Source organism: Impatiens glandulifera, chromosome 8 (assembly GCF_907164915.1).
Source record: "Impatiens glandulifera chromosome 8, dImpGla2.1, whole genome shotgun sequence".
NCBI lineage: Eukaryota > Viridiplantae > Streptophyta > Magnoliopsida > Ericales > Balsaminaceae > Impatiens > Impatiens glandulifera.
In genome coordinates this window covers 15,823,925-15,838,394 of record NC_061869.1, presented here as the reverse complement: position 1 = coordinate 15,838,394, position 14,470 = coordinate 15,823,925, and the positions used below count along the sequence as shown (strand labels likewise).

The 14,470-nt window shown below is 30.8% G+C and overlaps 1 protein-coding gene across 1 annotated transcript; it reads right to left on the bottom strand.

Annotated features, from left to right (window-relative positions):
• Positions 1 to 5,930: 5,930 nt before the first annotated feature.
• Positions 5,931 to 6,366, bottom strand: LOC124913086. Its single transcript, XM_047453707.1, has 2 exons — positions 6,268 to 6,366; positions 5,931 to 6,209 (listed from the first exon to the last, which is right to left on the bottom strand). Exons 1-2 carry the CDS (start codon positions 6,364 to 6,366, stop codon positions 5,931 to 5,933), a joined length of 378 nt encoding a protein of 125 aa, XP_047309663.1.
• Positions 6,367 to 14,470: the final 8,104 nt, after the last annotated feature.

Genomic DNA, 14,470 nt, shown 5'->3' with positions numbered 1-14,470 from the left:
AGACTAAACCTGATATAGAGAGAAAGAATGAACTTTTAGAAATATAAGAACAATCACTCATGTTACCGGCTATAGCCGGTTGCCAGATTCAGCACATTGGCGGGAATTTTTTACAATTTTGGACAAAACTCATAACCTACGCGCTCGTTTTTGTTTTTTTTCAATAAAATATTGTTTCTTAAAATGTCATTGATGTTATTATATAAAATGTTAATAAAGAATTACTAATGAAAATAAAATAAGAAATGTTATTTTAATTGGTTAATGGATAAAAATAAAATGTTAAACTCGTTTTTTCGAGATGATAGGTGGTGTCGTGATTTGAATAAGTTTTAGGTAGGATATTGTTACATTTTGTTTAATAAAGTCAGTTCGATTGATCTTTGTTAGAAAAAATTATGGGAGTTTAAGATGTTTTTCAAGAATTTTTTTTTTTCGAGTGTTATTCGTGGTGGAATTCTCATTACTGATAAATGTATGTGAAATGACATGATTACATGATTATTGTAAGTCGTTGTCGTATGTGTTATAAGGAGGTTGTTAGATAAAATTACCGGTTAAAATAGAACTTAACAAAAACAAACCTCCTGTGCAGGAACGGTTAAAGGATCCAAACGGTTAAAGAACCAGGATCGGTCAAAGAATCCAACCGGTCAAGTAATCCAACCGGTCAAGAATCCAACCGATCAGAAAAACAATACCGGTTAGAAGACAAGGCAAAAGATGTAACAAAAACCGGAAGTTATCCAATTAACCTAAAGCTATGAAAAACCTGAAGTCATCCGGTTAACCTAAACAACCGGTAGACATCCAAAACCAAATATATTCAACCGGAAAACCGATGAAGAAGCTACTTAGAGAAAGAAGCCAAGAACATCAAACTAAGTACAATCTACAAATCGGTGCAAATAGATACTTTGAGTATCTGCGGAAGATGATACCAAAGGAACAAACTGTAACATTGCCATATCCATACAAGTCTGAGGATATTCTACAGGCTGCTAAAAACCGCCTGAAGAGATCTTTCCATTCTGGGATAAGTCAGAGGCGCAACCTTCCAAGTGTAGGCAACTGCCAAGCCGACAGTTGCTACATTAAGTAAAAGACAAACCTAGCCGGTTTGACCTACGCATTGGAAGCCTAAACCGCCAGGTCTGAAACACTGAACCTCTGCTCAACCAATCAGATTCAAGGAGAAGAAATGTGACCGTTGGCACATTTCACCTATAAAAGAAGGAGCTGAAGATGAGTAATGTAGTTCTAGTAGTTACAACAATCCAAGTTATAAGTTGCGTTTATCTCTCTACAAAATTCAAAGTCTAAGTGTGCATTTGAAGTGAGATTACAATTTCAGTAAAAATTGTACGAGTGTTTATCGAGCAGCAAATAAGTCTCGATCGGATATTGTGTTTGTGTATTCCTTAGTGAATATCCTTCTCGCGGTCTCGAGAAGAAGGGGTGACGTAGGAGTTTTATCTCCGAACATCCATAAAAACCTGTCTTGTTATTTACTTTCTGTCGGCTCTACGTTCTAACCGATTTATACTAACCGACTCATACCGCCCTAACCGATTAAACATTACTTAAACCGATTTACTGAATCTCAAACCGACTCACTAAACTCCAAACCGACTTTATCCAAATGCGGCCTTATTCATCCCGTGTGCGTGTTGCTTCAGTCTGAAACAAACCACTTCCGCACTTGAACTTGGTTCAAGGGTTTGTGACAGCCTGTGTAGTATTGAAACCCGGTGTTAATCTCTAACCGGATTAAACACCAACCGTTGAGTGAAAAGTGCTAACCGGCCAGACCCCGGTTCCCCAGCCTCGACCTAAATCCTAACAGAGGTAGAAACGATTTCTCATATGTTTTTTTACATTGTTACAATATTGCAAATATATGGAGTTTTTTTTTGAAATTTGACCGGATTTTAATGGATTATGCCGAAAATTATTGGTGGTTATTGGGAGGCATGAATTGTGACGGTTAAAAAGTGAGACTTTCAAAATGAATCTTTGTCCCTGTAATTTTTTGGGGATTATGTTAGAAAAAATCCGAGAACATTGAACAATTAAAATAGGTCGTTAATGATTATTCACAATGTCATTATCATGACAATGTCGGATAGTAGATTCGGAAAATTTATTAATTCATGTGGAGATCTTATTGCTCTTTTCAAGACCTTCTAGCCAATTAATTGTATTTATATGTTATATTTTTTTATAATTTTTTCATGTTATGTTTTTATCGTTGTGTTTAAACGATTTTTATTAAATGGATCATATATTCCACAAATTAAAAAGCAGTAAAAAAATATGATCGAAGGAATTGACAAATTATCCATTAATAGGAGACACTTCTCCTTGTTTGGTATACAAATTTGTGCAAAATTTATATTATTTTAAAACATCTTGATAGAATTTGTTCTCATTTTAATATATTCCTTTGATGTTGATTTGTGTGTGAGTGAATATAATTAGACTATAATCGTTCACAAAAATATTAAAGTAATGATAATTATCTAAAGAACAATAACATGTCCTCAAACATTAAAATGTATCAAATCAAGAAGAATAGGAATCCACAACAGAAATTGTAAATGGTAGTGCATGAATTTCTCAATATTACATGATTCACAAAATGAGAAATTATTTTTATCCAACACACAAGTATTCATGAATGCCAAATAAAAATTATCACGATGATAACCTAGCCGATTTGAACTGATAGAGCAGTCAGGTGGATCGGAGAAAACTCGAAAAACGTTGATTGAGAATTGGGATGGGATGGTAATTCTTTGTCCAGCATGGAATACATCAAACTATAATAATACTATTATATATATATATATATTAGATTATGGTAACCTAGATGAATTTTTATTGGAGGTTTGAGCCTATGTTTGCAATGTAATAAAATAAAATCATAAATGTTTGATATTGGACACAATAGGCCCAATTATGTGACTTATAAATATATAATCTTAGTTAGAGTTTTATTTACATAGAATATTTGTCATTATTCTTCTCTATCTCTATAAATTGTAATCTTCTATTTTAATAATAGTGAATTGTTTCCTCCACTACTCGTGATTTTTCTTGTCTTGAGTTTCCATGTAAATCTTGTGTTATTTACGTGCTTTCTTAGTAGATACTTTATATATTCTTTATTTGATTAGTCTCAGATTTATATCTTGTTTTCAATAATTGGTATCAGAACCTTGAGTTTTTTTTATTCTAAGACTATATCTCTATTTTTGGAGATGTGAAGTATTAAGTACGACATTCTGTTATTGGATCACAACACCAATGTTATTTATGACAGATAAAGCTGCGAGGTTTGCTCACTCAGATAGATTTGGATGAAACTCTATTAGGGTTTGATAAAATACTAAGTTCGTGGATAGTAGAAGAAAAAACTAAAATGGATCGCAAAGTTATGTCTCATATACATCTATATATGTCAAACAATATTCTACAAGATGTTCTGAAGGAGACGAGTGTTGTTGGGTTATGGCTAAAGTTAGAACAACTATGTATGACAAAAAGTTTTACTAGTAAATTGCATTTAAACGGGCGATTATATTTTCATCGTATGTCAGAAGGTACGCCTCTACAAGAACATTTATCAGTATTTAAAAAATTGTTGCTGATTTGGAAACTTGGAAGTCAAGTATGACAATAAAGATCTAGCTTTAATTCTGTTGTGTTTGTTGCCCCATCATATATCATGTTTTGTGATACTATGTTATTTAGTCGTGATATTATCACGATTAATGATGTTTATAATGAATTATTCTCTAAGGAGAAGATGAAACATCTTGTTAGTCATTCTGATGGTTCGATAGAGAGCATTACTACTCGAGGAAGAACCCAAGAAAAAAGTTATAAAAATATAATGAGAGATAGATCGAAGTGAAGAAAAAAATATTGGAAAGACTTGCAGTTACTACAAACACGAGGTCGCATAATATCTAAGTGTTGGAAGCTACAAAATAAAGGTAAGAAAGAGGATAGTAATTCGACTAAAAAACAGGCTGGAAATTTTGTTGAATGTAGTATTGTCGAAGTTGAAGACAATGAACTCCTCATGACTTCTGTTTGCGACGCAAGATTGCATGATGAATCGATACTCGATTCTGGCTGTACGTATCATATGTTCCCCAATCGGGACTAGTTTTCTACATATGATACAATTTCTAAAGGTGTTGTATTAATGGGAAACACTTCATCCTGTAAGGTCATAGGTATAGGAACAATCAAAATCAAGATGTTTGATGGAGCTACACGAACACTTGGTGATGTAAGACATGTTCCTGATTTGAAGAAAAAATATAATTTCTCTTAGTACTCTCGATTTAAAAGGGTACAAATACACTCCGGAAGGTGGAGTGATGAAAATTAATAAAGGTATTTTTGTCGTGATGAAGGGTGAAAGAAAATCTAACATGTTATATGTTTTGTAAGGCTCTGCCATTTTAGGCAATATTGTTGTCGCCACCTCTTCATTATCTGATGATGATGTCACAAAATTGTTTCATACGACTTGGTCATATGAGTGAAAATAGAACATATTTTCTCACAATGACATTTATTACAATATTGGATCATAGAGTTTATATGCCTTAGATTCTCTGCTAATGCAAATAAATATGCAAATATAACTCTTATCATCAAGTTTATGTCTTCTTTGTATAGGAACTAAGGTGTGAGCTATGTAACTAAAAACTTTCAAATGACTAACATATCATTTTATGTTGCACCATTCTTCTGGAGTTAGTTTCTACACAGTAGAACACACTTCTGTTCATTAAGTATATACACCATTCATTTGCTTCTTCCCAAAACTCTTTAGGCATTTCTCTGTTAGCCAACATGCTCCTTACAGAATTCATGATTGTCTTGTTTTCCCTTTTTGTAACTCTATTTTCCCGAAGAGTGAGTGTTGTAGTCAATTGCCTCTTAATTCCCCTTTCCTCACAAAACTAGTTGAACTCCTTGTAGGTAAATTTCTCACCTCTCAGTACGAAGGAAAGTTAGTGGTAGTCCATTCTCATTTTCAACCATTAGCTTGAAGTTCTTAAATTTCTCAAACACATCAGATTTTTCACATATAAAATATTCCCATATTTTTCTTCTATAATCATCAATAAAAGTTAGTAGGTACTTTTTCCCTCCATTAGAGGCTGGAGTAATAGGACCACAAAGGTTTCAGTAAATTAATTGGAGCTTCCTTGTGGCTCTTCACTTACTTTTCTTTAATTGCTTCTTCCTATGTTGCTTTCCAATCAGGCAATGAGTGCATGTGTCTTCAAGAATGGTGATTAAGGGTAGTCCTTCTATAACCTGAGAATGCATCTTTTACAGATTCTCATAATTCAGATGTCATATTCTACAGTGCCATAATAGAGATTTCTCATCAAAAACAGCTTGAAGACAGGTAGCTGTATAGACTGCTTTTTGGGTTTCCTTGGTTTTCTCTTCGAGTGTCATCTTCTCAATATTGATCTTAAATATTGATTTAAAGAGTCAATTTGAGCACATCTTTGTGGTCATTATTAATTCCCTTCTCATATGATAAATTTTGCATTCATCGTCTAGCACAAGCAGCCCTGTACATTTTTGTTGTAGTTGACCCATACTTAAGAGGTTACGTTTCAGCTCCGGAGCATATTAAACATCTTTAATCAATTGTTTAACGACATCCATTTTAATTTTAATGCTTCATTTTCCAATACAATAATTTTCATGTCATTTCCCATTTTAACAGAGTGATTGAACTTGGTATCCAATTGCGTGAACATGTGATTTGAGCAACCTAAGTTTAGAAATCATTCATTACTCTTGAGCTTTACTTGTAATTTTGGTGGAGTTGCTGTTGTAACCTCTGATTCAACATTAGCCATAAGTACAATTTTTTATTCTTCATCCTATACATCATAATTGACTTTCTCCCACTTAGGATATTCAATCTGAAAATGTTCCAACTTCTTGCACTTGAAACATTCAATATGTGACTTGTAGAATGCCCTTCCTCTTCTGCCTCTTCCTCTATTCATTCCTATGCCTCTTCCTCTTCCATTAACATAAACAGACATTCTCAAGGCTTGATCTTTTTTTCTTTTCGATAGGCTTGGATTTCTGCTCATGTATAGCCAACGAGCTTTGTAGTTCATTGACTGACATAGTTTTGACATCCCTTGCCTTTTCTATTACAACCACAACGTAGGTCTATTTTTTAGTCAAGGTTCTCAAGATTTTTTCTACGATAATGGTGTCCGACATTGTTTCTCCGTTTCTTCTCATCTGGTTCACTACAGCTGTAACCCTCGCGAAATATTTCTTGATCGCTTCACTCTTCTTCATCTCTAGGATTTTAAATTCGCATCTTAGAGTGTTGTGCATAGATCTCTTGACCCTCTCGTTGCCCCCAAATTTACTTTTAAGAGACTCCCAAACAATCTTAGCTGAACTGCGGTCTAATATTTGTTCAAAATTAACTTTGTCGATTGCTAGGTAGAGAAAATATTTCACTTTGCAATCCTTGTTCTTAGTTCTTTAATTTGAGTTTCACTAAGACGGTCTGCCTCTACGTGTTCTTCAACATTTTTTTCGATTAGATGCTACATCCCCTTTGCCCTAAGAAAAATTTCCATCAATTCATTACAGTGGTAATAGTGCTGATTAGTGAAGGTGGGTAACCTTGCGAGGCTGATGTCGTTCTTCTCGTCCATCCTTGTGAATCGAATGGGTCTTACCTCATCCATTTTGATTATAAATCAAACTCTCGATTAACTAATAGTAAATACTACTAAATACTAACCCACTACTAAATAAACTGTCAAACACTAACCCATTACTTAGAACAAGTTAAGAGTAGTATCAACATAATCTAGCCAACTAATTAAAAAAACAACCAACATTTTATTAAACAAATTCTAACCGTGAGAAAGAGTCTGATAAGTTCATTCAAACTTAGGAGTTCTAATCGCGTGGATATCGCTACCAACAACTATTCAAAATTTGATCAAATACCTCATAATATAAGAGGTACAAAACAAGATTAAAATTAGGAATAATGTGATAACAATTAGGCATGTAGCCCGCAAACACATCTAATCATTTAATTAGACGCAAAATCATTGTCTGATAGGCTCAAACCCAAGATCTTAGAGAGACTGAGAATATCCACCTTTTGTTGCCGCTAAACTAGAAGATGGGATATGACGTTTGTTGTATCTTTCATTTTTTTTTAAAAATATTCTTATATCGGTGAGTTTCTTTATTGAGATATTTTATTTTAGCAAAAGATGTGAACATTGTTTCTAGAGCTAACCATAATGTTCTTGTTGTATCTAATGCATCTGCCATTAATTGGACAAACAAACTTTACGAAAGAGTTTAGATTAACCGACCTAAAAGTTTTGAATCGAATTTTTCTCAAACTTTGAATTATGTACTTTCGACTGTTTTTGTTACTCTTTGCGTTTCTTTGACATTGATGTACATTTGTGCGAGGCGGATCAACTGAACATTACTAAATGTTATATCATTAATAAAATGACATCGTTTTATAAAAAAATATTTGTCTTACAAATATAAAAATCTAACCTTAATTAATTATTAAAAGTCATGACTTTATTTTAACCACAAGAATAATTTGTTAAATCTTCAATGATAATCAACCACAAGGGAGATGTCCTGATAACCATCCTTACACTATTTTACAAACCAAGGTCAATTTGTATTTTATAAAAATAAGTTTTATATCTTATATAATGTAACTTAAGCTAAGCAATATTATCCATTATATAATATCCAACATCTCTCACCCATATAAATTTCATGATTACCAACAATTATACATACGAAATTGACTCAGACAATATTGGTTTAAGTTGCTTGAATATTAATAATAGTTATGATAAATGTAATTGCATATATGCACTAATATATTATAATAGTTAAAATCATATATTTCTTGTTGAGTAAAGTTTTTTGTTCTTCACATTCCAATTCGATATCTCTCCCAAAGTGGCAATCCTGCTATTGAGATGTAAAAAACTTCCCCGTCCAAATGCATGGTAAGAAAAAAAAAGTTGTTAATTCTTATAAATAATTAAGTTAAAGACTATTAGGAAAAAAATTAATAATAAATAACTATTGTCTTTTTCTTTCTTATTATCATCTTCAACCCCAATTTAAGACGATTTTAGTATGAGATCGTACCGTATTTTTATTATTATGGTCATGATGTACATAAAAATAGTTATAAGTTATCAATTTGAAGATGATACGGACACAATCATGACATAAATATTATTTTCTAGATAACTGTTCAAATTATTTTAGATTATAATCTACATTATATTTTTGATTGATTTTTGAAAAAAAAGACTAAGTTTTACTATAATAAATATGTACTTTTGTTTCAAAGAAGATTCCACAAATTTCAAGGTATTTTTGTTGTTGTTGTGGTAATATATGAAAAATATGACTAGAATTATTTTGAAAGGGTAAAATTTATTTAATTGAAACTATCTACTATAGTTGTTTTTATTTTTACCTGCAAAACTAAGTTGCATCAGATTCATGAAGTTGGCTATGATGGATACTAACCAAAGAGACACAAAAACCTGAAAATAAGCAAAAATAAAATAAAATATATTTATGAATTAAAAGTGAATAAAGTATGAATATTGAGATTATTTTGGAGTAAACCCATAAAATTTTGGTCTGCTATATAAAAATTTGGATTATTTAAAAATATTTAAATTAAATTATTATTTTGTGTTTACAATTTAAATTTTTATAACAAATGTAGAATACAAATATTTTAGTTAATATATTAAGTATTTAATTTTCAATAGAATAATTGATAATATAATAACAAATTGTTTAAAAATAATTCATATAACCCAAAATGAAAGAACCTCTTAAAAGTATTGTTTTTTTTTTATAAGCTTAAACTATTAAATGCTTTTAATAGGATCACACTCTATATGGCCTTAAAATATGAGAATGTTTCTTTAAAAAAAAATTATCTATATATTTTTATCTATACAAGCAAGCTTACAAAAAAGTTAATTAAATTTTATTAATTATTATTTAAAAAAAAATTAACGTGAAAATATTATATACCTCTATATTATTTTAAAAATGTTAGAAAGAATTAAAAAAAAGTTACATACCCAACCTAATGATAGTTAATTGAGGGTATAAATGTGCTTTCTTTGTTATTTAAACATAGTAAAATTAAAGAAAATACCGCCAAGAATGTTTTCATATCACTCCCATTTGAAACTTCATAGAATTTGATCATCAACCAATTAGATCCAGGTAGATTTGGAGGGGGCCTGCCCAATCATTTAAATAAATTTAAAAATATGGTTTTATTTTATAAAATCAATAAAAAATAATGTATTTAATAAGATTGAAATGTGTTACCATCCAAAAAACTTAGCAATGTTGAACCAGGAAAATATGATGAGCATAATCAGCATGAGAATATAAGAAAAAAGAGAGATAGGAGACTGGCCGACGATCACGAGAAAGTAAAAAACAATCGAAACTCCGGCGAGTAGTAAACCGGAGAACTTTTCATTCCTCCATAGTAGCATGTCAGCAACTGCAAGTGTTAGGGCTTAGAGCAAATTAACATGATGCACAATGACTAATACATAGGAATTAAATAGTGAATATTGAATTTAATGTCTAGAATTAGTTAATTGTCTAAAAAATAGAGATTAAATGAACAATTGAAAATATATAAAATTTTTGTATTCTGTTTTTGTATGTTAGTTTGGATTAGATTAGATGAGAAACAAATGTTAGAAAATATTAATACTATTTTACTTATTGATTTGATTTAATTAAATAATTATTTAATATTTTAGATTAGGTAATATTTGTTTTTTTCAAAAAAATTTAGAAAGACTAAGACATGAATTTCATGGAAAATAAAAACAATATCGTGTTCCTCCCTTGCCGAGCTAGCTCCTAGAATACTCATAATAATTATCATTCATATAATTTAAATCGTTTTTTACTAGTGAGAATCGAAACCATGATATTTTCCCCCTTAAATTCATTATATAATAAGTTTATGCAATTTTAATTCAAAATAAATATACATAAAAAATAAAAACTACAAAATAAAGCCAAAAATCAAACTAAAATTTAGATGATATTCCAAAATTTTGTACAAAAAATCATTTTCTTAGCTTATTCTTTGACAACTTTTTATAGTGATGCTAATTGTGATACAAATTTTTATAAAAAATATGTAGAACATATTTATGTTTTACAAGTAATATTTTTGAGAAATTATGAGAGCAACTTAATAGTTAAAATGTTTAAGTGGATATTTAAAGTATAATATAGATATAGTTTGTATTAATAGAAATTGTTGTTTAGATAATTATGTTAATACAATTTTAAATTGTCTTTAAAAACAATTTTGAGAGGAGCTAACGAATTATTACCTTGTCCACCACCAAGTAGTGCATGCAAATCACTAATGTTAATCATATTGCCTTTGGATGTATATTTTTTGATAATTATAATACTTGCTTTATAATTAGATGTTTATAAAAATTACTTCAATTTTAGCTTTAAACACATTTTATCTAAATAGTGAATGTTAATGGAGTTATTTCTTTTTCACATGATAAAAAATATTCTTCATAATTAATGAAAATCACTGAAATGTTGTCATGTTTTAATTAAATATATATGGCACATATTGAGAAATGCATAATACCATAAAATCTTCTAAATCAATTAAATGGGTGGGACAATCAAGGTCGAGACATGACATTAAATGTATCATATAAATTATATATGAAATCACATTAACAAAATAATAACTTTTAATTCAACTAGCAATACGGTTAATTAATTCAGAAATACTATAATTATCATTTGTCTCATCAATCAAAAAAATTTCATCCTTATTAATCTCTAACCAACATATTTATTGTTACTCGTAACCATACTATATATCATATTACAAACCTTCTTATTTTGAACAGCCAATATATTCCTTACTCCCCAATCGAACTATTATTTACAACATTTTGCACCACAACCATCTCATCATTACAAATCTTTTCTCTTATTATTCTCACTTCAACCAACTAATATATGGTCCCCAACCGAACTATCATTTCAAGCATTTTCTTATCATCATCATTTCAACCAATCAATATATCCCTTGTTTCCCAACCGAACTATCATTTCGAGCATTTTGCACCACAACCATCTCATATCATTACAATTTTCTTCTCTTACAATCCTCACTTCAATCCAACCAATAACCGTTAGCTCTTCAATCATCCTATCATATAGACCTTTTCACTTCGATCAACACTAATCAGACTCTTATTTTGATTATTTTGGATACAATCATCTCATCATATTACAAACATTTTTTATCACGCTTTCAAATAAAATTTTATAATTATTTCAAACTTGCACCTAGCGAAATTCAAACTCTTGATATTTATTATGAATTATTAACATTTAACCATTACACTACTTAATATTGTTGATTTATTTGTATGATTTTATATATAAATATATAATTTATATAACTAAAACTTAAAAAAAATCACTTAATTAACTTATATTAAAAAAATATTATTCTCAATAGTACTCAATCCTTCTCACTATATTAAAATGTAGAAGTTATATTGTTATAAATATTGTACGTTCATCAACTTTTATGTTAATTTTAAAATATAAAGTATTATTAGCTTAGTTGTTTAAAATGTTAAACTTATATGGTTATGTTGCAAGTTTGAGATTTGTGTACTACATTTCTAATTTTTTTTTTATAAATTTAACCATTTTAAATTTATGGGTGAATCAACCCATGATCCAACCCAAGTAGGGTTATAAATGAGTCAAGCTACTCGTGAGCCGCTCTGTAGCCGCTCGGTCAAAACTTGACTTTGACCAAATTCGAGCCGAACTTGAAGTCATATATAATACTTGCTCGATAATTTGTTCAGCTTTTTTGAGCCTAATACTAAATAATATATATTTTTATTTATTTTAATATTAAAACCAAAATCTAAAACAAATATTTTGTATTCATACTCTCTATGTTTAAATTTCATATGTCAGACCCACATTATTATATCATATTGCCCAAAAAATCAAAATTAGAATTTTATTTTTTAAAATGATCCATGCAAAATGATATAAATGATAGCTGTTTAAGCTCAACGACAAAATCATTACAAAATTGAAAGAAAAACATTTTTAAAAAGAACAACACAAAATAATTCACCAATGATCAAACAAAAAGAACAAATTTTAACGAGCACGGAGATCTTCAAGAAGATCAATGAGTTCTCCAGCTGTCTGAACTGGTTTACCCAATGAAACTTCCCCAATTGTCATAATAATATAATTAAACGCATTGGTCGATAACGATCACTGAACGTTCTACACTTTCTTTCAAGCCAAATGGTCCACCAGAAGATAAGCGGGATATGGGCCCAATGACTCAGACCAACTAAACTCACCATCTCTATCCACACTTCCCAATAACTAACGATGAATTCCGGCATAACCTACTAAATACCAGTCATGTTCCATAATAAGCTCCAAATCACAATCGCTCCATCACAATATAATAGCAAGTGAGGCGCAACTCCACTCTTTATGACACATTCTACAACGACTTGGCATAATACATCATTTTTTCATACATTTATCATCTGTCAAAATCCCTCCATGTATCACACTACATCCAAAGAACGAGATCTTCGATGAGATCAAGGAGCATTCTCCGCAATTAAAGAGTAACAATGATTAACTTTAAAGTTATCAGTATCTTGCCAACGCAAAATATCACATAAAGAAGGATTCACCTCTTTACGTCCCACCAAGTTCAACACTCTATTATGCGAAGCTAACTTTTCAACATTTAGTCTTATCCTATATCTGAGTCTTCTTGCAAAACCATTAGAACTCGAGTCAAACATAACTTTGACTGTAGCATCTCTACATATAGAAATCAAGGCAAGGGCCGAGTACGATGAGGAAAGACTTCTGACACTACACCATACGTCGTTCCAAAAACTAATCGAAGAGCCATCGCTAATTGAAAATTTGCATTGTCCACGAAAAGACTTCCACATTAATGAGATGCCACTCTAAATACTGCATCCTACTACCCGATTAATAGGTTTGGTGAACCATCCAGACCAATCATGCTCATACTTGCATTTGATCATAGTAGCCCATAAAGAGGTAGGATCCGAGAAGTATCTACTACACTATTTTGATAAAAAAAAAGCTTTGTTAAACGAAGTCAAATCTCGTATACCCAAGCCCCTTGATCCTTAAATTTCTTCACTTTATCCCAACTTACCAAATGACGGAAGGATGACTTAGAGGACCCCCAAAAAAATTTACAAATAATTTTTTACATCTTTAAAGCCACACTTTTAAGTATAAGAAATAGAGACATCATGTACGTAGGAATAGATTCTAAAGCACTTTTGATGAGAACCAAACGTCCACGTTTTGAAATCATCTTGCTCTTCCAGATTGGTAATTTTCTTTCCATTTTAGCGATGATCAGATCCAAAGAAGCTTTAAAACGGGCTTTAGCACCTAAAGGCATCCCTAGATATGTAGACAAAAATAATCCCACCCTAAAGCCCAAGATGCTCTAAAGTTTCATCTTATTTCACTTGGATACAGAGTTTGAGAAAAATATTTCAGACTTACCGAGGTTAACCCGCAATCCAGAACAGGCTCCAAACAATCAAGGAATATCCCCAAGATGCTTGAAATTTATGTGAGTGGCTTGAATCATGCATAAGGTATCGTCCACAAAAAGAAAATGAGAAATGACAAATGGAGACCTCCTCATCCCACAATCCACTCTTTTAATTAGGCTAGCATGCTCAGCGAAAGCCAACATTCTTGATAAAGCTTCCATGACAATGACAAACAAGAATGGGGAAAGAGGATCACCCTGCCTGATTTCCCTTGAGCTTTTTAAAAGACCTTTAGGGCTTCCATTCACAATTACAAAGAACTAGTTCTCGACACGCCGAATTTGATCCAATCTAAAAACTAGAAACTCTAATTCCCTAATCCGCCATCGAATATAATATATCCAGTAGACATAAATATATCTACTGAACATATTATATTATAATAGTACATTCTAACAATCATATCATATAATTCTTATCGTATTCTTTTATTCTTACAATTTCTCTAACTTATTCACAAGCATTATTCCATTTTCACTATTTTCTCACTTATTCACAATCATTCTTCCCTCTTCACAATTTCTCTCACTTATTCACAAACACTCCTTTCTATTCTATCTCTTCATGTTTTTTTATATTATTTTATTCGAGAATTAGAAAACTCAAGTTACTCCACCATTTATTTCGTTGAATAAATATGTAAGTTTGATATTTTTGTTATGAAAAAAATT